The sequence below is a fragment of the Pseudoliparis swirei genome, chromosome 18 (assembly GCF_029220125.1).
Source record: "Pseudoliparis swirei isolate HS2019 ecotype Mariana Trench chromosome 18, NWPU_hadal_v1, whole genome shotgun sequence".
In the NCBI taxonomy this organism is placed as follows: domain Eukaryota; kingdom Metazoa; phylum Chordata; class Actinopteri; order Perciformes; family Liparidae; genus Pseudoliparis; species Pseudoliparis swirei.
This window is the reverse complement of record NC_079405.1, coordinates 5,700,652-5,721,071: the sequence shown is the minus strand read 5'-3', so window position 1 is coordinate 5,721,071 and position 20,420 is coordinate 5,700,652. Positions and strand designations below refer to the sequence as shown.

Below are 20,420 nucleotides of genomic sequence, written 5' to 3'. Positions count from 1 at the left end.
CGTTTTAAAATGGCGGAGGGCTGGCCCGTTCCTCCGGCCCTTGTTGTCGTGCTGCTGAGTTTGAGTGCCCGGGCTCTGGCGTCTTGTCCGGCTCCGTGCTCGTGCTCAACGGGGCAAGATGAGGCCCGTGTCCTGGACTGCAACCGGAAAAGGCTTTCGACGGCTCCCGTGGACACACCGGAGGAGATAACCCAAGTGTAAGTGCACAGTGCGACGCGAACGTGTGTGATTTACTGACTCCACGTATCTGATTTGTAGAGCATCATAACAGACCAAGTTATCTTGATTCATAACGGTATGTTAATTATTTACGTTATTTTTTTCTTAGTTTGATGATGAAGGCATCAACGGGACATTTTAAAAATTTGAGTTTAGTCGTTAATATTTTAATAAACTGACTAAATTATACATGATCATAATTGGTCTTCAGTTGCCAGTTTATTAGGTACACCGAGTTAAAACCAATGCTATTTCCCATGGAGGTGTTTACTTTTATGTATGGCCACTTTGGAGGTCGTAGTTTGTGGTGCTGTTGCATTCTTTCTGATATTAAGTCTACTTTTTAAAGATTATAATACACCATCTCTGTTTATGTAATACAATTCAAGAGCAACATATTTACAACCTTATCTGAAACAAAAACAGATTATTATGACCATCACACTGGTAGCATTTATTGCTGGGCTGTCGAATAGAAGTTTGAAGTTGCAGCTCGGCGTCGTTAATAATCACACAATTTAATATAAGTATCACACGATGGTGAGTGTCTTCAACTTCTGGGAATGTGTTGTGTGATCTAGGATTTTAATGTGTGAGTGTGTGCTCATTGTTTTCATTTAATTTGTTAAAATTTTAGTTATTTTTCCTGTATAGACTTTAGGTCGTGTTAATTATGTGGCTTAAAGTGTCTTTGAGTACCTTGAAATGAGCTGTATAAATGTAATGCATTATTATTATTATTATTATAGGATCTGCCCGATACTGAAAAGATTGTATTTTTATTTTATTTAATGTGCGCCTTTCAATTATTCCGCTGCATATTTTTTTTAACCTTCAGTCTTTTTAATGTGACACTAATATTATCTTGAATTATCATTCCAGCACCATGAATCACAACGAACTGACCGTCGTCCCCTTCCTTGGAGATGTGTCCTCAAATATCACCTCGCTTTCACTGTAAGTATAACATCCCCGTCCTACTCGCACAAAACAGCCTTGAGTTTCTTCATATGAATACATGCCATGTCTTTTTCTTCTTTACGTGCTTCTCTCAAAGAAAAAAAAGACGGGTACACTTTAATTTGTCAAGATAAACACACATCTTTTGTTGTTGTTGTTTAGACCCTTTGGGAATAATTTGAAGCCTTCAATCTTTTGATGCCATATTATGTTTTGTAAACAAATAAACTGAAACCAAGACCATTAGGTATCGTCTTTTTTTTTTTTACTCAGCAACCGATATGAGTCTTTCCTCACGTTGATTCGATGTGAGTATTCCATGGACATATTGTTCTCCGATAGGATGCACTGATCCGCTACAGATGGGGGGGTGTTGGTGGCAATGGAGCCGCTCTATTCTATTCAGTTCTATGTTTACGTCTGGTTACACATGTGCGCTCTACGTCTGCTCCGCACAGCTGAGAGGCGACAACAGCATGTCAACAAGTGCTCCTACTTTTTGCGTCTTAAGATTAACTGTCTGGATATTTTATTAAACAAAGTAGAAAAGCAACGTTCATATCGAGACCGATGTCACCTTACACTTAGTACCGACCGGGACAAAATAAGGTGAAAGCTAATATTCTGCCGTGTTTTTTAATATGGTTCAGGGTTCACAATCGGATCTCGGAACTTTTGATGCATCAGCTGCTGCCGTATATTTCCTTGGAGTCACTGGACCTGACATCCAACTCAATCTCAGAGCTCAAAGTCGGATCTTTCCCCTTCATGCAGCTGAAATATCTGTAAGTAATCCTCTTCATTTCTTCACATCGAGGAATAAATTAACTTTAAGAACAGCCTGACAATACAAATCTAGAAAAGTGTATGTGTACATACATCGACCACGGCTCCATATCACGGCACATGTATAGTATTTTAATAATAGAAAACATCCAAGATCTAATCTAATGTTGTTGGACACTTGTCGTACCAGTACACCAGTTTACTACGTTAGAGTAACTAACTGTAAAAAAAGGGAAATAGGCGGTGTCCATAATGCAACAGTCAGATGGCAGCAGTTATGGCTGAGCACAAAAGACATCTTGTTTGGATAAGTTTGCTGTGGCGAGGAAGTATCTTATTTGTCTGTGGGATGTTCTCATACCGCAGATTTAACAACAGAGCAAAGAGTCTTCTCCTTCTTGATTTTGGCTCTCATGTTTTCTGCTCTTTTATCTCGAAGGAATTTGAGTAATAACAAGATCAGCGTCCTCGAGCCGGGCTGCTTCGAAAACATGTCCAGCTCCCTGCTGGTGCTGAAGCTGAACAGGAACCGACTCGCTGCGCTGCCACCTAAAGCCTTCAGACTGCCACAGCTTCAGTTCCTGTGAGTGTCGCATGCGGCTGTGTTTTCGGTGCAACGCTCACCTAATTTGTCGAAAATGTAACCGTTGATATTTGGCAGATTAAAGCTGGGTGAATTTGGTGTAAATCCAACGGCTCTAGTATCTTTGGTTGAAGGACGCCGGTCTTTACTCTCATTGCAGTGAAATGAAGCGCAACAAGATCAAGATCGTGGACAGCCTGACGTTCAAAGGGATGGAATCGCTGAGGTCTCTGAAGATGCAGAGGAACGGCATCACGAAGCTCATGGACGGAGCCTTTTTTGGGCTTAATAACATTGAAGAACTGTAAGTACAATGTCGTAGAGTCTTCTTTAAAGTGACATGAAACAGTCGGCTCATAAGTTGTCGAATAGTGTAGGAAAAGCTACAGCGATTACTGTAAATGCGCTCATGTTTGTTGGGAAGGAGGAAGCCTCACTACTTATTTAGTACTTTTCATGCAGCTGTCAAAACAATTTATGCAACTGCATTTGCTTTTGTTTATTCCACCTGCGTCTCCAGAGAGCTGGAGCACAACAACCTAACGGAGGTCAACAAAGGCTGGCTGTATGGGCTGCGCATGCTGCGCGTCCTGCGGGTCGGCCAGAATGCCGTCGGCCTCATCCGACCAGACGCCTGGGAGTTCTGCCAAAAGCTGGAGGAACTGTGAGTGTGTTTGCTTCACGGCTAGAATCCCCGCAAAGTGAAGAGGCCCCTCGCTCTCGCTCACTCTCACTCTCACTCTCACTCTCACTCTCACTCTCACTCTCTCTCACACTCTCACTCTCACTCTCTCTCACACTCACACTCTCTCTCTCTCAGTACAGTTGGTGTCTGGAGCTGATTCAGTGATGTCTTGCCTGTCCACTGCACCCCCCCCCCCTTTTTTTTAAATGCCTACTTTTTTTTAGAGTACTATTCTTTGATATGTAGCACAATATTGGTGTTAAATGCAGAATTGTTTTCAAATATTAATTCTCATGATTCTTGTTTTGTGCAGAGACTTGTCCTTCAATCACCTGACGAGACTGGAGGAGACGGCGTTCGTAGGGCTGGGTCTCCTGGAGAGCCTGCTCCTCGGAGAAAACTCCATCAGCCACTTGGGAGAGGGAGTGTTCAGTGGCCTGGCAAGTCTGCGCACCCTGTAAGTGCTCCTCTGGATAATCTCTCGGAAATATGTGTGACCTATAGGATCTAAGCGGTGCAATATTGCGCAGTATACGAAATGTAACCCCCCTGACATGTGCTTTGAATATAACCGAGTGCAAAACGCATCTAAATTAAATATCTGGGAGGCAATGCACCCTCAGAGCTGAGTCGGCGTCTTGCATGTGAGCCATGTGCTGCAGAGAAGGTTGTTGTAATAGTGAGCGTGGGAGAGAGTAAACCGCTTCACACTGAGCCAGGAGGCTGAGAGGTAGAGGTTGACGCGGTCTTTTGTTAGTGTGGGTCGAGCAAGAGTTCTTCTGGTCTGGGATTCAGGTTTGTTTTGTTTTTTAATATTTCATCAGACAGGCCTGAAATAATATCGCCGTACACCAAGCTCAACGTTTCAGCGTTCACGGAGCATATCGACCAATAACGCGTCACGGGGAGACATTTGGATGTTCTTTCTCCAGCTCTGGATACGATTCAATATTGTGCACCACTCCGTTTATTAAGTTGACGGGAGTGAACTTTTACAATACATTAAAACACCCAATATCGGGGCCGAGAAAACACATTCGAGAGTGGTATAAATTCGCTGCTTCACCTTTTCCGATTCACACTACGGGAGCCTGCTGTACCGACCCCGATCGAGTTGAAGAGCAGCGAATGAGTATTGTAAACCGTTAAATTCAGAATTGATGCCTCATCCGATTGACCCTTCTGTTCGGCCTTTCAAGAGACCACTGATCAAACTATTTAGAACTAGAACGGGAACTCGGTGGAGCGCATACCTTCTTATATCACAAGATTGGGCATTGAATTATGAACATTTGGACAATTGGATAAAAATTGACCACTATGGTAAAAATAAGATTTTGACCTTTTCATGGCCTTGACCTTTGACCCGATCAATTCCAAAATCTAAACAAATGGTCTCCGGATAATAACCAATCATCCCACCAAATTTCACGCGATTCGGTTTGATACTTTTTGAGTTATGCGAGTAACACGCATACAAATAAATAAATACACGGCGATCAAAACATAACCTTCTGCATTTTCAATGCGAAGGTAACAATATCGGCTGAAAATGGTAATCGTTGGGAGCACTTGTGACGAGATGGAAATGCGGCAATAAACTTCGGCGAAGTCAACAGAAATCGCTCTGACACGCTGCGCAATTGAGACAATTGAGCGCCTATTAAAGGAAAGCACCTCTTTAATCTCATATCATTATTTGTATTTCTTCGGTTAGTTCGCGGTTGACCGGTGTCTGCTGAAAAAAGCTAAACTACCCGAAACTGACATGTCTATTCTGAGCCACGTTAACAGCCACAACAGCTCTGAAACTACTTTTATAGCTCAGAATATCAGCCTAATTGAGCAGGTGTGTCCCCTTCACCACGCATTTACCTGCGAGGTAAGACGTGTTGTTAGTAGAGGAAGTTGTGAACTCGCAATTCGCCGCGCAGACTTTCCGCTCTGGCCACCGAGCCGCAACGAGATCGAGGTTATATTTGGGCGTTTGGCCGTCCTCGGAGCTTTCATGGGAGACGAGGTTCTTTCAGAGGTGGCCGAGCGCGAGGGAAGAGGAACAAAAGAGCCCGTAACCGCCCGGTAACCACAAAGCTCCTCTGTGTCCCGGCGCTGAGCGGAGCCTGAACCGCAGGGGCAGCGAACTGTAACGCACCGTGGAAGTATAGCGTCTCCGATTGTTAGCCTCTTGCAGGGTTCGTACGATCATGGAAAACCTGGAAAAGTCATGGAAAAAAACTCAAATCATGAAAGTTTTGAAAAAGTCATGGAAACGTGTTATATTCACATGTTCATTTACGCCGAGTTTGAAATAATTGATATGTTTTTTTAAAGAAAGATGCTTAAAAACGCACAACATTTTCTAAATTGTTCATCTTTATACCGGGATTTCAGTTTGGTTGTGGAAATTTGGTTTAAAGTCATGGAAAAGTCATGGAAATCCACTGGTCAAAATGTGTAAGAACCCTGTCTCGTGTGAGAGTCGCTGGCATCGGCAGCCACAGGGGAAGTCATGTGCGTCTCTTTTGCAACAGATGTGATGTTTCTTATGCCTTTTAAAATGTCAATCTTTGTCTTTTCAGAGATATCCGCAATAATGGAATCTCCTGGGCCATCGAAGACTCCATTGGTTTGTTTGGAGGAATGAAGAAGCTGAACACACTGTGAGGACACTCAGCTTGTACACACAGATACCCGATTGATGGATTTTGCTTTAATATGTGATGCGTGTTTGTAAAATGTCTTTTTTTTAGACACATATAGCAGGTGCATCTTTTATTCTGTGGCAGTGAGACATACTTTTACACAAAAAACAGAGTTCTGTTTCACGTGCTTATTATAACTAGGCTGGTGAAATGTCTACATTTTGTATTATTTTTCTGAACTGAAATGAAATGTTTTTATTTTACAGAATCATACAGCGGAACAAAATCAAGTCGATCACTAAGAAAGCGTTTGAGGGTCTGGAGGAGCTGGAGCACCTGTGAGTGAAGCCACTGCTCACTTGTCAAGACTTTTATCACTGTCCTGTTGTTGTTGTTGTTGGAAAAGTCATGGAACAAACTTAAATCATAAAAGTTTTGGAAAAGTCATGGAAATGTGTTATAATCACATGTTCATTTACGCCGAGTTTGAACTAATTAATAGGTTTTTTAAAGAAAGACGCTCAAAATATAAGCCGGCGTACACTCTCTACGCACAATTTTCTTAATTGTTCATGTTTATACCGAGATTTCAGTTTGGTCATGGAAATTTGGTTTAAAGTCATGGAAAAGTCCTGGAAATCCACTGGTCAAAATGTGTCAGAACCCTGGGTGTGTCTCATCCATATTTCTGTTCCACTCTTCAGGGACCTCAGCAAGAATGGCATCATGTCGATCCACCCCGAGGCGTTGTCCCACATGAAGCTCAAAGAGTTGTGAGTACACTAAACGAATCTCACAGCTTCTCACTGTGTTGTTATTGTTTAATTTGACTCGTGTCATAACAATGTGGCTTTCATTAAAAATAAATTAAAATGACTATCATTTAAATTGCCATTACATAGTTGCATGAAGAAGATGAATAATGTTGGCAGGTTGTTGGTAAACGTTCACATCTCATCCCGTTTTGGCGAAGACGCTTAAAGATGCGTGTGACTGCTGAGTCATTGGATTGTCGTCTAGCAGGGTTCGTACGGTCATGGGAAACCTGGAAAAGTCATGGAATTTTTAAATGGTCATTTCCAGGCCTGGAAAAGTCATGGAACAATCTTAAATCATAAAATGTTGCCAAAAGTCAAAGAAATGTGTTATAATCACATGTTCATTTACGCCGACTTCGAAATAATTAAAAAATTTTTTTAAAGAAAGACGCTCAAAATGTAAGCCGGCGTACTCTCTCTATACGCACAATTTAAAAAAATGTTCATGTTAATACCGAGATTTCAGTTTGGTCATGGAAATTTGGTTTAAAGTCCTGGAAATCCACTGGTCAAAATGTGTAAGAACCCTGTCTAACCAAATTGTGTATTTGTTGGTCAAGCAGGGATGTTTTTATTGCACTGTAATTCGGATTACGACGGATTATTGAGCTTTCCATCAGCCCGTCTCGGAGCCGCCTCTCAAGAGGTGGCGAGCGAACGGCCCCAGCAGCTGTTAAGCGGTATTCTGACAGTCGTCATATCCTGTTATGCATCAGTCTGATGATTTAGTAGAAAGTAGGGATGCACCGATCTGATCGGCGCCGATCCATATCGGCCGATATTCCCATTATCGGTTTTGATCGGCGTTCTCAAAACGGCCGATCAGATGACGTAACATCTGCGAGAAAAACTATCAGAGACGTTTCAATCGCGGCGCATCGCAACGGAGACGATGCGCCCGGCGAGGGCGCAGAGTGAGAGGTCAGCGAGGGGATCCTCACCACCGAGCGGCGTCCCCGTCCCCCGAGTTGAATCTCTGGGTCGACTCAGCCGACTCTCACATGTCTGCCCCTATAGACTGATGCTCACGGTAAACTCATTCGATCAGGAGCGCGCAAGGGTTTTGTAATTTCCCGCTTGCGGGATCAATAAAGTATACATCTATCTATCTATCTATAAAGTTAGCGGAAGGATTTAAGTGACAACATCCGGTTTTGCAAAGTTAGCGGAAAGAACCACGTGAAACAACATCCGTTTATCAAAATAAGATGTCGACAAATCAAACACTAACATATAAAAGTAAACAATGAACTGATTTTGTATCTTTATAGATAGTTTCTGAGATTTAGCTTCAATTATGCTAACATTAAAACATTTTTACTGTACCAAGGAAGAGTTTATAAAAATAAGTCAGACTTTTGTATGTTAAGAAAAGTCCTGTAAATGGATTCCCCCAAGAGTTCCAGGAAATGAATAATGCAGATGTGTTCCATACATATCTGAAATCCCCTATAATAGCAATCAAACTATTTTAATGTATCAATTAGGAAATTTTTCAAAGTAAAAGTCCTAAATGTTTAAAGAAATCGGTAATTTCTTTAATGTTTGAGTTGCTTTATATATGTATTTCCTCATAGTCCTAGGCAATAATGCTACACAATAAATAGAATGCTTCAATCGACACCGTGATCGGTGATCGGTATTATCGGATCGGCAGATACTGATTTCAGTGATCGGTGATCGGCACCAAAAACCTGATCGGTGCATCTCTACTTTTAACCTAAACAAAGCACTCCTTCTGTTCTCGCCTTTCAAAATAAAAGCCCTACACGCATATTATGTCACTGTTTACCAGAAGGGAACTCAAATTTGCTCAGCATTTCACTCCAGTGAAATAGTTTACAGTAGCTTTGGCGATCGCTTCAGAACGAAGGGATCCTTGTAGGGTGAATCTATTCAAACCTGTTGTTGGAAAAAGTGTGGCATGAGTATTTTTGATGAGAAGTATCCGCCCCTCCCCCCTCTCTGTGTTACAGCTTTTAGTTTGTCGATACTTACCTTTCGGTTCAGAGGAGCGAGGCTATTCTTAGCAACCATTCGTCACACGTGATCACGAGGCCCCCAGAGCTCCGTCTTCCTGACATATTGGGTATAATAACAAATACACCGTTGCTCTCGCAGGCTTACTGTCACTCGGTTGCGCGGGCAGCACTGTGGATAACTGCCCTCTTTTAAACGAATTGAACCATCATTTCAACCAAGTACATTCAGGTTTGCGTCCCTAGAAAGGCTAAATCCCAAATCCCATTCTGAAACGTTCACACACCCATCCTGTAAATCCCTGATTCCTCTTCATCTGTTCAGCGGGTTCCTCTCATCCTTTTTTTTCATCTCTCCCCCGGCAGATTTAAACAAAATCTCCCGACGACTCGTCTCACGCGTCCCTCCGTTTCCTCTTTGTGTGCCCTCAGCATCCTGAACACGAGCAGCCTGCTGTGCGACTGCCACATGCAGTGGCTCGGGCCCTGGCTGACCCACAGCCGGTTCCAGCGCTCGGTGTCGGCGGTCTGCGCTCATCCTGCCAGCCTGCTCGGCCACAACGTCCTGTCCGTCGGCCCGGAGGAGTTTGTCTGTGGTCAGTCACATTCTCTCTCTCTCTCTCTTTTCTTTATACTGCTCCCAGGCTGATCCATTATAGGCACTGGAGAATGTTTGTTGATGTACGCCAGGAAGGAAGTTTTCATTTTGGGATTGTTGTATCAAGGATTATTATCATTATTACCTTTGCATTGAAAATGCAAAAGGTAATGTTTTGATCGCCGTGTATTTAATTATTTATTTATTTGTATGCGTGTTATTCGCATAACAAAAAAAGTTTTAAACCGAATCGCATGAAATTTGGTGGGATGGTTGGTTATTATCCGGGGACCATTTGATTAGATTGTGGGATCAATCGGGTCAAGGTCAGGGAAAGGTCAAAATCTTCTTTTTACCATAGCACGGTCAATTTTTATCCAATTGGCATGCAACTAATGTCAACATGTTCATAATTCAATGCCCACTCTTGTGATATGCGAAGGTATGCGCTCTACCGAGTGCCCATTCTAGTTCCATATAGTTTTGGGCTTGGGGGGGGTCAACTGTCAGCCAGCGTTTATGAGACACGGAGAAAATGTGACATGGTGATCTTCGCAATAAAACATCTTTGATGGGACGTGTCGCGTCTCGGCCAATCAGCGTTAAGATGTCTACAGCGTCTTCATCGGGGGGGTTTAGAGGTGGCTTGAATGTCATCCCGCTACATCTACTGCTGTCATGTTGCACGGCGCATCGATATTAAGAAGTTATCCCTACGTTAAAAACAATACGATTTTACATATTTTTAGTGTCAATACTTCCTTTTTCCCCCCTCGTGAGTTTTCAGGTATGTTGTTTGGCTCTGGAGATGTTATTCAGCGGTTTAATACCCAGTTGCACAAAATGTCTCGGGACACTTGTGTGAATGCAGTTCTGGCTCCATAGAAGCCCAGGCCCACCTCCGTGTCGCTCTTTCTGTATTTAAATACTTTCTGTTGAACGACAACTAATATCTTCCAGAGGTCTGCTGTAGAAATGTGGGTTTTCTAACTTTCGAAAAGAAGAAAAAAAATGCCTCAAGCGCTCCACACTTTCTGTCCCCCGCCGCAGATGATTTCCCCAAGCCTCGGATCACGAGCCACCCGGAGACGTCCGTGGCCATGCGGGGCAACAACGTGACGCTGAGCTGCGTCGCGTCCAGCAGCAGCGACTCGCCGATGGCCACGGCCTGGCGGAAGGACGGGGAGGTGCTTTACGACGCGGAGGTGCAGAACTACGCCCAGTACCAGGACGGAGAGCTGATCTACACCACCGTGCTGCACCTCCTCAACGCCAACTTCACCGACGAGGGCCGGTACCAGTGCGTGGTCTCCAATCACTTCGGCTCCGACTACTCCGACAGGGCCACGCTCACTGTGAACGGTGTGGGAACGTGATTCACATCCATCGGTCGGGCTCACGAGACCGTCTCGTGCATTTTCCCATGTCACTAATGAGAGCGTCTTGTTTTTCTTTCAGAGCTGCCATCATTTCTTAAAACCCCCATGGATCTTACCATCCGAACCGGGACCATGGCCCGGCTGGAGTGCGCCGCCGAAGGCCACCCGTCGCCGCAGATCGCGTGGCAGAAGGACGGCGGCACCGACTTCCCGGCCGCCCGGGAGCGCAGGATGCACGTGATGCCGGACGACGACATCTTCTTCATCGCCAACGTGAAGACGGAGGACATGGGCGTGTACAGCTGCACGGCTCAAAACGCAGCCGGCAGCCTGTCTGCGAACGCCACGCTCACCGTCCTGGGTGAGTCACGCCACACGGCACGTTCCAGATCGGCCGAGTCACTCTGCTCAAATTGGCTGCTGCTTGTTCTCCGTCACCCGTTCCACATCTTTTGTTTATTTTTGTTTGCCGATATGCAATTTTATCTCAGGACTCACCCGTATTATGTCCATGTGGAACGGAGCGTTTCAGACGCACCGATTGCATCACGGCTCATAATGAGGTCTTTGAGCCAAATGAGCACCCAAGACATTCTGAGGTTTGCTGCATCAGTGGACAGACAGATACTCACCCAGGAACCCACACACACACACACACACACACACACACACACACACACACACACACACACACACACACACACACACACACACACACACACACACAGACAACCTGGGAGAGAATAGGAGCTATGCTTCTGATGCTTTTATTTTAACTATTTGCTTGTATATAATAAATGACTCTTAACTCTTAAATGAGGCTTAAAACATTAGACCGAACAAACTTCTCTAAACCTATCGTTCAGAACTGCTTTTAATGTGATTGTTTGTTGTATGTTGTCATTGTTTTCATTTATTTTATTGAAATTTTTGTTATTTTTATTGTATAGATTTTCGAATGTTTAATTTTGTGATGTAAAGTGTCTTTGAGTACCTTGAAAAGAGCTATATTTACTTAATGCAATATTATTATTATTATTATTATAAAAAAATTTAAAAAATCTCCTCTTCCAGAAACTCCGTCCTTCATGCGGCCGCTGGAAGACAGAACGGTGGCGCGCGGCGAGACCGCCGTGCTCCAGTGCATCGCCGGCGGCAGCCCGGCCCCCCGCCTCAACTGGACCAAAGACGACGGGCCTCTGCTCCTCACCGAGCGCCACTTCTTCGCCGCGGCCAACCAGCTCCTCATCATCGTCGACGCCGGTCCCGCCGACGCCGGGAAGTACACCTGCATCATGTCCAACACTCTGGGAACGGAGCGCGGCCACATCTACCTGGGCGTCTCGCCGTCGCCCAACTGCGACATCGGCATGGGGTACGACCAGGACGGCTGGACCACCGTGGGCATCGTGGTGATTGTGGTGGTGTGCTGTGTGGTCGGAACCTCGCTGGTCTGGGTCATCGTCATCTATCACATGCGCAGGAGAAGCGAGGACTACAGCATCGGCAACACAGGTCAGCAGTTTGGACGCACGAGAACCGTCTGCGATATGAAATACACGCGCCTTCTATTCGAAGCTTTACCGAGTTACAGTGGCGGCTTACAAAGCATGAAATGTGTCAATGGGGGCGGAGCTTTGTTGTGAGGATAAGACCGGTTCACACGGGGTCGCTAGGTTTCCATAAAAATCCTGGACATGTCATTTGGATTTGTAAATATCAATTTTCAGGCCTGGAAAGTGATGGAAAATGTGCTTAAAAACACCTGCATGCTTAAGTATATGTGCTTCAGTTAAGATTGACAAAGAGCATCTCGTTATGGTTAAACAATACTTAAATGATCAGATCAGTTATTCAATTAAATTCAGTTTATTTTGTTTAGCCCAATATCACAAATGACATATTTGCCTCTTTACAATCTGCACACATACGACATCCCTGTTATGTCACTTGACGTTGCGTTAGTTGTTATAATCTCTTTTTTAATACTATTTTGTATTCACATAGCACGGGGGAAAGTGTGGGAAATGCGTTCTTTCAACATGTGTCTGAAGTCGGCAGCGTGTCCGTCTGTTCCAGATGAGATGAATCTGCCAGCAGACATCCCGAGCTACCTTTCCTCTCAGGGCACGCTGTCGGAGCCTCAGGAAGGCTACAGCAACTCTGAGGCCGGCAGCCACCAGCAGCTCATGCCCCCCCTCTCCAACGGATACGTCCACAAGGGCACCGATGGCGAGTATTCTTCTCTTTTTTTAAGATTTTATCCAACACGTTTACTTTTTTTTCTTGCGATGAATTCAATTCATTTTAATTCAGTTTATTTGTATAGCCCAATTTCAAAAATTACAAATTTGTCTCGGAGTGCTTTACAATCTGAACACATAGACATCCCTGACCTTTGACCTCATATCGGATCAGGAAAAACTCCCAAATAACCCTTCGGGGGAAAAAGGGAAGACACCTTCAGGAGAGCAACAGAGGAGGATCCCTCTCCAGGATGGACAGATGCAATAGATGTAATGTAACCAGAAGGACAGATTTAGAGTTAAAATACATTCAATGAATATGACAGAGTGTATGAATAGTTCATAGTAGGCATATTCCACGATGGAGACCTCCACGATCCATCAGGCAATAACAATGAATGAATGATTAATCGTTTTGTAAGATCCATAACAGGCTTTATCATGATGAAAAGAGAATTATGTCACCGTCTTGGCATATTAATGAGTGTTTTGCACAACTGAAGCGCACACACACACACGCATTGTCCTTGTAAAATAAACAATGAATTACACACTTCTTATTGTAATCATCTTTGAGCTGCACATGGGAATCTCGAGGTTATCTCCGCTCCCATCATTACACGCTGGTTTGGTTTGAGTTTGCATTGTTTTGATCACAAGACAACAAAGTTTGTCGTGTCAACATCACAAAGGTCCACCAGCCAGCGCCACCCGTACAAATCACTCCAAACTGAAATGGAAAAACATGTTTTAAAAGAAATTTCTTCAGATGAAATGCCGCTAATCCGGGCTTCTTTTCGGGATTTAAAGGTTTCTGACATTCCCGTCTCTAGATCCTTTTTGAAATGAGACACTGACTCTTTCCACTCGTGTCCCAGGTGCGTGTTATGGAGACGCGGCAAACGAGGGGGAAGCTGAAGGCAGCGGCATGCTGCACCGCCGGGTCAGCTCTCTGTTCACCGGCCGGAGCAGCTTCCACCCCGGAGAGGCCCGCGAGGGGACGTCTGGACTCGCCACAGGTTGGTGTCCTCCACGTACAAGCACTTATGTGTGGTTGTTTAGTTAATTTTTTACATGAAACTCTGCTTTTCACCACATATACAATTTTATTTTTAATATGACAACATTGAACTAATGAAATTAGAAATTAAATAAGAGAAAATGCATGCTGCATATTTTTCTTCTTCATAATGTGCAAACAAAACCACATCTAACACTAATGAACTTATTAATGCGACACCTTTTTTTATACACTAAAAGCAGCTCAATTTTGAGGAGGGAAAAATACCAACAGTATAACTGCATTACAGTTATATTGTAACAAAAAACACTTTTTGTTATGTTTTGTCTGCACATCTCCAACACTGAAATTAGATTCCATGTCTTGAAGAAAGGCTTTTTAAAGTGTACGGGGGAAAAACAAAGGCACGCTATTCTTTTTATTTCATTTTCATGAAACGATTGAATACAGATTGTAATTGTCTCTCTCTCTTTCTCTCTCCAGGTGGCGGTCCGGCTCCGCTGGTCGTCTGCGCCGACTGCTACGACAACGCCAGCATGTACTCCCGCACGATGAACTACTGCCCCTACGCCTATCTGGGCGACGACGGCCCGCTGGACAAGACTCTGCCGGAGCCGCCGGAGGACTTCAGCGAGCCGCCGGCGGCCCAGAGCGAGGATGCGGCGCTGGAGAGCCTCATGAGCAACCTGGACGACTCGTCCGACTTCCTCACCTCGCAGCGCATGAGGCTGAACGGCCACGCCCCCCCGGGGCACTACGCGAACGGTGAGGCGGCATGTCGTCCGTTAGAGGTTATCATGGCAGACCTGCTGAGGTGTTTTTGGATAACGTGTTGAATGTTGACCCTCCTGCAGCGACTGAACAGATATATATATATATACATACACACACACGTATATATATATATATATACAGTGCATCCGGAAAGTATTCACAGCGCTTCATTTTTTCCACATTTTGTTATGTTAGTCTTTTTACAAAATGGATTAAATTCATTATTTTCCTCAACATTCTACACACAAAAACCCATAATGACAAAGTGAAAACTGTTTTTTGCAAATTTTTGCACATTTATTAAAAATAAAGAACGAAAACATAATATGGACATAAGTATTCACAGCCTTTGCTCAATACTTTGTTGAAGCACCTTTGGCAGCAATTACAGCCTCAAGTCTTCTTGGGTATGATTCCACAAGCGTGGCACACCTATTTCTGGGCAGTTTCTCTCATTCTTCTTTGCAGAACCTCTCAAGTTCCATCAGGTTGGATGGGGAGCGTTGGTGCACAGCCATTTTCAGATCTCTCCAGAGATGTTCAATCGGGTTCAAGTCAGCGCTCTGGCTGGGCCACTCCAGGACCTTCACAGAGTCGTCCCGAAGCCACTCCTTTGTTATCTTGGCTGTGAGCTTGGTCGTTGTCCTGTTGGAAGATGAACCGTCGCCCCAGTCTGAGGTCCAGAGCGCTTTGGAGCATGTTTTCATCCAGGATGTCTCTGTACATTGCTGCATTCATCTTTCCCTCAGTCCCGACTCGTCTCCCAGTTCCTCCCGCTGAAAAACATCCCCACAGCATGATGCTGCCACCACCGTGCTTCACTGGAGGGATGGTATTGGCCAGGTGATGAGCAGTGCCTGGTTTCCTCCAGACATGACGCTTGGCATTCAGGCCAAAGAGTTCAATCTGTGTTTCATCAGACTGGAGCATTTTGTTTCTCATGGTCTGAGAGTCCTTCAGGTGCTTTTTTGCAAACTCTAGGCGGGCTGTCATGTGCTTTCTACTAAGGAGTGGCTTCCGTCTGGCCACTCGACCAAACAGGCCTGATTTGTGGAGTGCTGCAGAGATGGTTGTCCTTCTGGAAGGTTCTCCTCTCTTCATAGAACAACGCTGGAGCTCTGTCAGAGTGACCATCGGGTTCCTGGTCACCTCCCTGACTAAGGCCCTTCTGCCCCGATCGCTCAGTCTGGCTGGGCGGCCAACTCTAGGAAGAGTCCTGGTGGTTCCAAACTTCTTCCATTTCCAGATGATGGAGGCCACTGTGCTCATTGGGACTTTCAATGCTGCAGAAATCTTTCTGTACCCTTCGCCAGATCTGTGCCTCGATACAATTCTGTCTCGGAGGTCTATAGATAATTCCTTGAACTTCATGGCTTGGTTTATGCTCTGATATGCAGTCAACTGTGATACCTTACATAGACAGGTGTGTGCCTTTCTCAATCATGTCCAATCAACTGAATTTAGCACAGGTGGACTCCAATCAAACATCTCACGGATGATCAGTGGAAACAGGATGCACCTGAGCTAAATGTTGAGTGTCATGGCAAGGCTGTGAATACTTATGTACATGTTATGTTTTCGTTCTTTATTTTTAACAGATTTGCAAAAATTTGCAAAAAACAGTTTTCACTTTGTCATTATGGGTTGTTGTGTGTAGAATGTTGAGGAAAATAATGAATTTAATCCATTTTGTAAAAAGGCTGTAACATAACAAAATGTGGAAAAAGTGAAGCGCTGTGAATACTTTCCGGATGCACTGTATATGTGTGTATATATATATATATATACACACACACATATATATATATGTATGTGTGTATATATACATATGTGTGTATATATATATATATATACATACACGCCGGATCGGAGCTCTGCGGCGCGCGAGACGGAGAGCGGAGTCGTGTTAACGCGACACGTAGAGACAGAATGACACGCTGCTGGTTAGAGACGACCAACAACAGACGGATTGGAAGCTCATTCTGCGCATGCATTAAATGCGTTAAAAAAATTAACTAATTATAACGCGTTAACTCGTTATTTTTCACAGCACTAATATATATATATATATGTGTGTATATATATATATAAACACCTGTAAACATTTTCTTTATTTAGTGGCTGTTGTACATCTTGCAGAAGCTCAGGCAGGTTTGCTCTTTTCTTTCCTTCTTGTACAAAGTATAAACACGGAGGTCAGAGATCGACTGAAGCCGCTTCTCTTACAGACGACAGATTTCCTCTCACTTCCCGGGGAACTCACAGGATTGTGTTCATGGGAGCTCTTCACCTTCCTGATGTGACGTGTGTAGACGCATGCAGTGGTGAATGTTGTTCAGGTGATCGTAGAACCAGAGAGCTCCTGCTAACGTGACGAATTGTGTTGAGATCAGATGAGAAATGACTGGAAAATCAAAACAAGCTACTTGAATGTGGTTTTTATCAATAATCAAAAGGTATAGAGCTGAAATTACCAATTCTTTTAACTGCTAATTAATTGACAAGTTTCTCTTTTTTTATTCACTTTTTCTTTTTTAAATGTCTCAACAAAAAAAGTGTTAAAAAAACAACTTTAAAAGTATTGTTTTGTCAAACCAACACTCTAAGATGAGAAGGTTTTCAGGTTACCTGGATGTAAAACGGTGAAAAGTCTCAACTTATTAAATATTTGGCAACTTTGCTTGATGCATAACTTAACTGGGATAGAAACACTTTTTTGGGCGTCGTGAATCAGTTGGTAGGAGATGATATGTGGGTGTTTGATGTTTGTTTTGCTGTGTTTGCAGAGTACCTCATCAGGTCCTTCTGGGCGGACGGAACCGGCCCGCCGCCGCTCCCCACGGCGCTGCAGAGGGCGCCGCCTCTGATTTCCGCCGAGGATCGCAGCGACGCGGAGGAGGACTGTTACCCCAGCCAATGCACGCATGAATACAGAAGCGCCCCCAACAGGACTAACCCTCAGGACCGCCACGCCCCCCCCACATAGGTCCTTCCACTGCACCCCCACCGGCTGCCTCCGACTCCCCTCCCACTAGCCCCGCCCCCTTCAGCCACTACCTCCAAAGAGACTCCTCGCAGTCTGCCAAAGATGCTCTCTCGTATGTTTACATTCCACCGTCTCACCCGAGAGGACGTGCGGGCGTTCTCCACCGCGGAGAGGCCGCTGTCCCGGACCGGAGGAACCGGGCGCGGGATTCGATTTACCTCCACCTCCGCAGGACCCTTTTTTTCCCTCTACTTTCTCCCTCGTCCTCTTCCTCTAGAGAAAAGCTATGAATGTATGCTTCAAAGAGCCATGTCGGATGCTGCCGCGAGAACGCCAAGACGCGGCAGAGTCTTTACCACCTCCCTCCTCTTCATCCTCCTCCTCCTCCTCCGTCCCCGCTGCTGGCAGTTCTGTCTCATCATTCCCGGTACGGACTCCTGTCGGAGCGGCTCGCACGGCGAGAAATGACAAAAGCCGCCGATTCCCGAGAAGGGGCGGCGTGAACGGGCGCCGCGTGTCGTTCCCCGACCAGCAGCTTGTGGTTGTAAATACGAGAACATTGAAAACATGCGCCCTACATTCCCACAGCCGGACTCGAGCGACGCTGTGTTGTTATATATATATATATATGAACATGTAGCCTGTATCATCTTTATCCGACCTTGTTTTTGTCTCATGTCCGTTGATAATTCCTTCATTTCATGTCTTTTGTAAATGAAAGCGTAAACATTTTTTTTTTGCACGTGACGATCGTGGTTTTGCTTTTCTAGAAGTCGTCTATCGGACGGCATTTTTAACATTTAACACGCCTTCTCGGTGACCTCAGTCGGGTGACATTAAGGCGCGCGTGTGTATGTATGTGTGTGTATATGTGCACAGTATGCACTGATTGCCCCCCCCCCCCCTCTTATCATGTCTGATTGATTTAATGGTGGTAAACTTCATAATGCAGCGTGCGTGTCGTTTTACCAGCACGGTTTTATCTCGAGACGTTCCCGATCCTTCTGTTTTAGCCCAGGTTCTCACGTGGGACTGTGAAACAATGAGAATGTATTGTATTATATCTATGTGTACATAAGGCTGGTAAATCTATCCAATTCCATGTCCGACCAGTCCGGCTTACCCGTTTGTTCAGGTGACCAGACGCCTCTCCGGGTCATTTAGCTCCTGACCCGAGGGACGGTAAACAAGTTTCAGCCAACTGTAAGTCCTTCGCTATGACGATTTGAACATTTAAATGCCTCTCGTGTAAAAGTGTCCTTGTTTAATCGAGTCCGATGAGATTTTATTCAACTTTTTTTTTATTCCTCTTGATTATTTTGGTTTTGACCCAAGCGAACACTCAGCTGCTGGTTTATCCGGCTCACCGGGGGTTCTGGAGGATGTAGTTTGTGGCGCTTCAATGATGTTGGCACCCAACACCGATCACGCCTGCGAGGGGGGGAAACCCCTTCCTCACGTGGGTCGACCCAAACCTTCAAGGAGGTTGGATTCTTTTCAGGACTGTGGCCTTTAGTTTTAGCTCGGGTTTGGAGAGGGGTACCTCATAAACGGGCCGAGAGCGAATGTTTGTTTTCGTCATTGTCCCCTCCGTTGTGGTGATCCTCGGTACTGCTACATTCTGCTCTTTTTGTTTTGGACCAAGCGAAGATTTGCTCCTTTTTCGTCTCGCGAGCGCCGGAGCTGATTGAGCTCAGTAACGATGAAACGTGAATTCTTTTGAGAGTAAATGTGTGGCGGCTAAAGTCGCAAGATGTAGCCTGTAAATACAAGTTATTGCTGCGTTGTGTCACTGCTGCTCAAAGCGGCCTCCGTGTATGCTTGGTCTCGTGGTACGTGCACATATGAATTGCAGAAGGAAACTGATTTGTAGTTTTCTTGATTATGACTGTTGGCCCATTTCATCACTCCCTTTTGCGCGATTTTGAGAAATTAATTTAAGAATTTGCAGTGACAAGTCATCCTAATTGAGCCGCCCCGTCGTGGGGCTGGCGTACATCGATTCACTGTTCAATATTTTCCGCCGACTCGGCGAAATATAATGTGCATCAGCATTGTTTTCCCCTCCGAATGTCCTTAATGAGACTTTATACCAAAAGTTAAGCGGTAAATGCTCTGGTAATATCCAATGCTGCTTAAATTTTTTGTTTTGTTTTGTATTGTTGTTTTTGCAAATTTGTCTGTAGTTGTATTTTCTATTTTTTTTTATTTTTTACCTTGTTTACCTGTACGTCCTGTAAAGCATGTCTAAAGAATCCTTTTTTGTTACGGAGCCATTACTCCGACATTAAACATGAATTCTGATAACTCTGCTTGGATTGTGTGTGTCTGCCTCAACGCAGTCCAAATAGGATTATTGTATGTTTCTCCTTGATTGTTCTCACAGAGACACATTTTAAGTCATGTTTTTTAAAATATATATATTTATAAATTAATGTATATATAAATATACATATTTGTATATATATATATTTATCAATGAATGTATAATTTATATATAAATATACATATATTTATATGTAAATAAATATTTCGATTTGTGTATATATACATATTTAAATGTATATATTTTATATGTAATATATATAAATATATATATATATAATTATATAACCACAACACGACATCCGGCCACGACGACAGAACGATTTAAAAGGCCAAGCCATCTTTAATCTGGATTTAGTCGCGTGAAGAAGCACACAGTGAATTTGGGCCTTCAGAAAAAATATTAAACTGTTGATCCA

The 20,420-nt window shown here is 44.2% G+C and overlaps 1 protein-coding gene across 4 annotated transcripts; it reads left to right on the top strand.

Annotated features, from left to right (window-relative positions):
• The first annotated feature begins 3 nt into the window (after nt 1–3).
• Nucleotides 4–19,983, top strand: lrig2 (leucine-rich repeats and immunoglobulin-like domains 2). 4 transcript variants are annotated; one of them, XM_056438543.1, is made up of 19 exons: nt 4–197; nt 1,102–1,176; nt 1,830–1,964; nt 2,405–2,548; nt 2,709–2,852; nt 3,069–3,212; nt 3,547–3,690; nt 5,813–5,893; nt 6,142–6,213; nt 6,580–6,648; nt 9,105–9,268; nt 10,321–10,632; nt 10,729–11,010; nt 11,724–12,164; nt 12,729–12,881; nt 13,774–13,914; nt 14,400–14,681; nt 16,809–17,029; nt 17,477–17,563. In XM_056438543.1, exons 1-18 carry the CDS (start codon nt 10–12, stop codon nt 16,991–16,993), a joined length of 3,156 nt encoding a protein of 1,051 aa, XP_056294518.1. In that variant the 5' UTR covers nt 4–9; the 3' UTR covers nt 16,994–17,029; nt 17,477–17,563. The 4 variants fall into 4 exon arrangements, with proteins under 4 accessions (XP_056294518.1, XP_056294516.1, XP_056294517.1 ...); XM_056438541.1 differs by lacking the exon at nt 16,809–17,029 and having other exon boundaries at nt 17,477–19,983; XM_056438542.1 differs by having other exon boundaries at nt 16,809–17,562.
• Nucleotides 19,984–20,420: the final 437 nt, after the last annotated feature.

Bases quoted from the DNA above. Each gene is read 5' to 3' on its own strand.
- lrig2 (XM_056438541.1), top strand. From the start codon at position 10: ATGGCGGAGGGCTGGCCCGTTCCTCCGGCCCTTGTTGTCGTGCTGCTG. The intron at 11,011-11,723 runs GTGAGTCACGCC...CTCCTCTTCCAG, and splicing joins CGCCACGCTCACCGTCCTGG to AAACTCCGTCCTTCATGCGG. The intron at 12,882-13,773 runs GCGAGTATTCTT...CTCGTGTCCCAG, and splicing joins CGTCCACAAGGGCACCGATG to GTGCGTGTTATGGAGACGCG.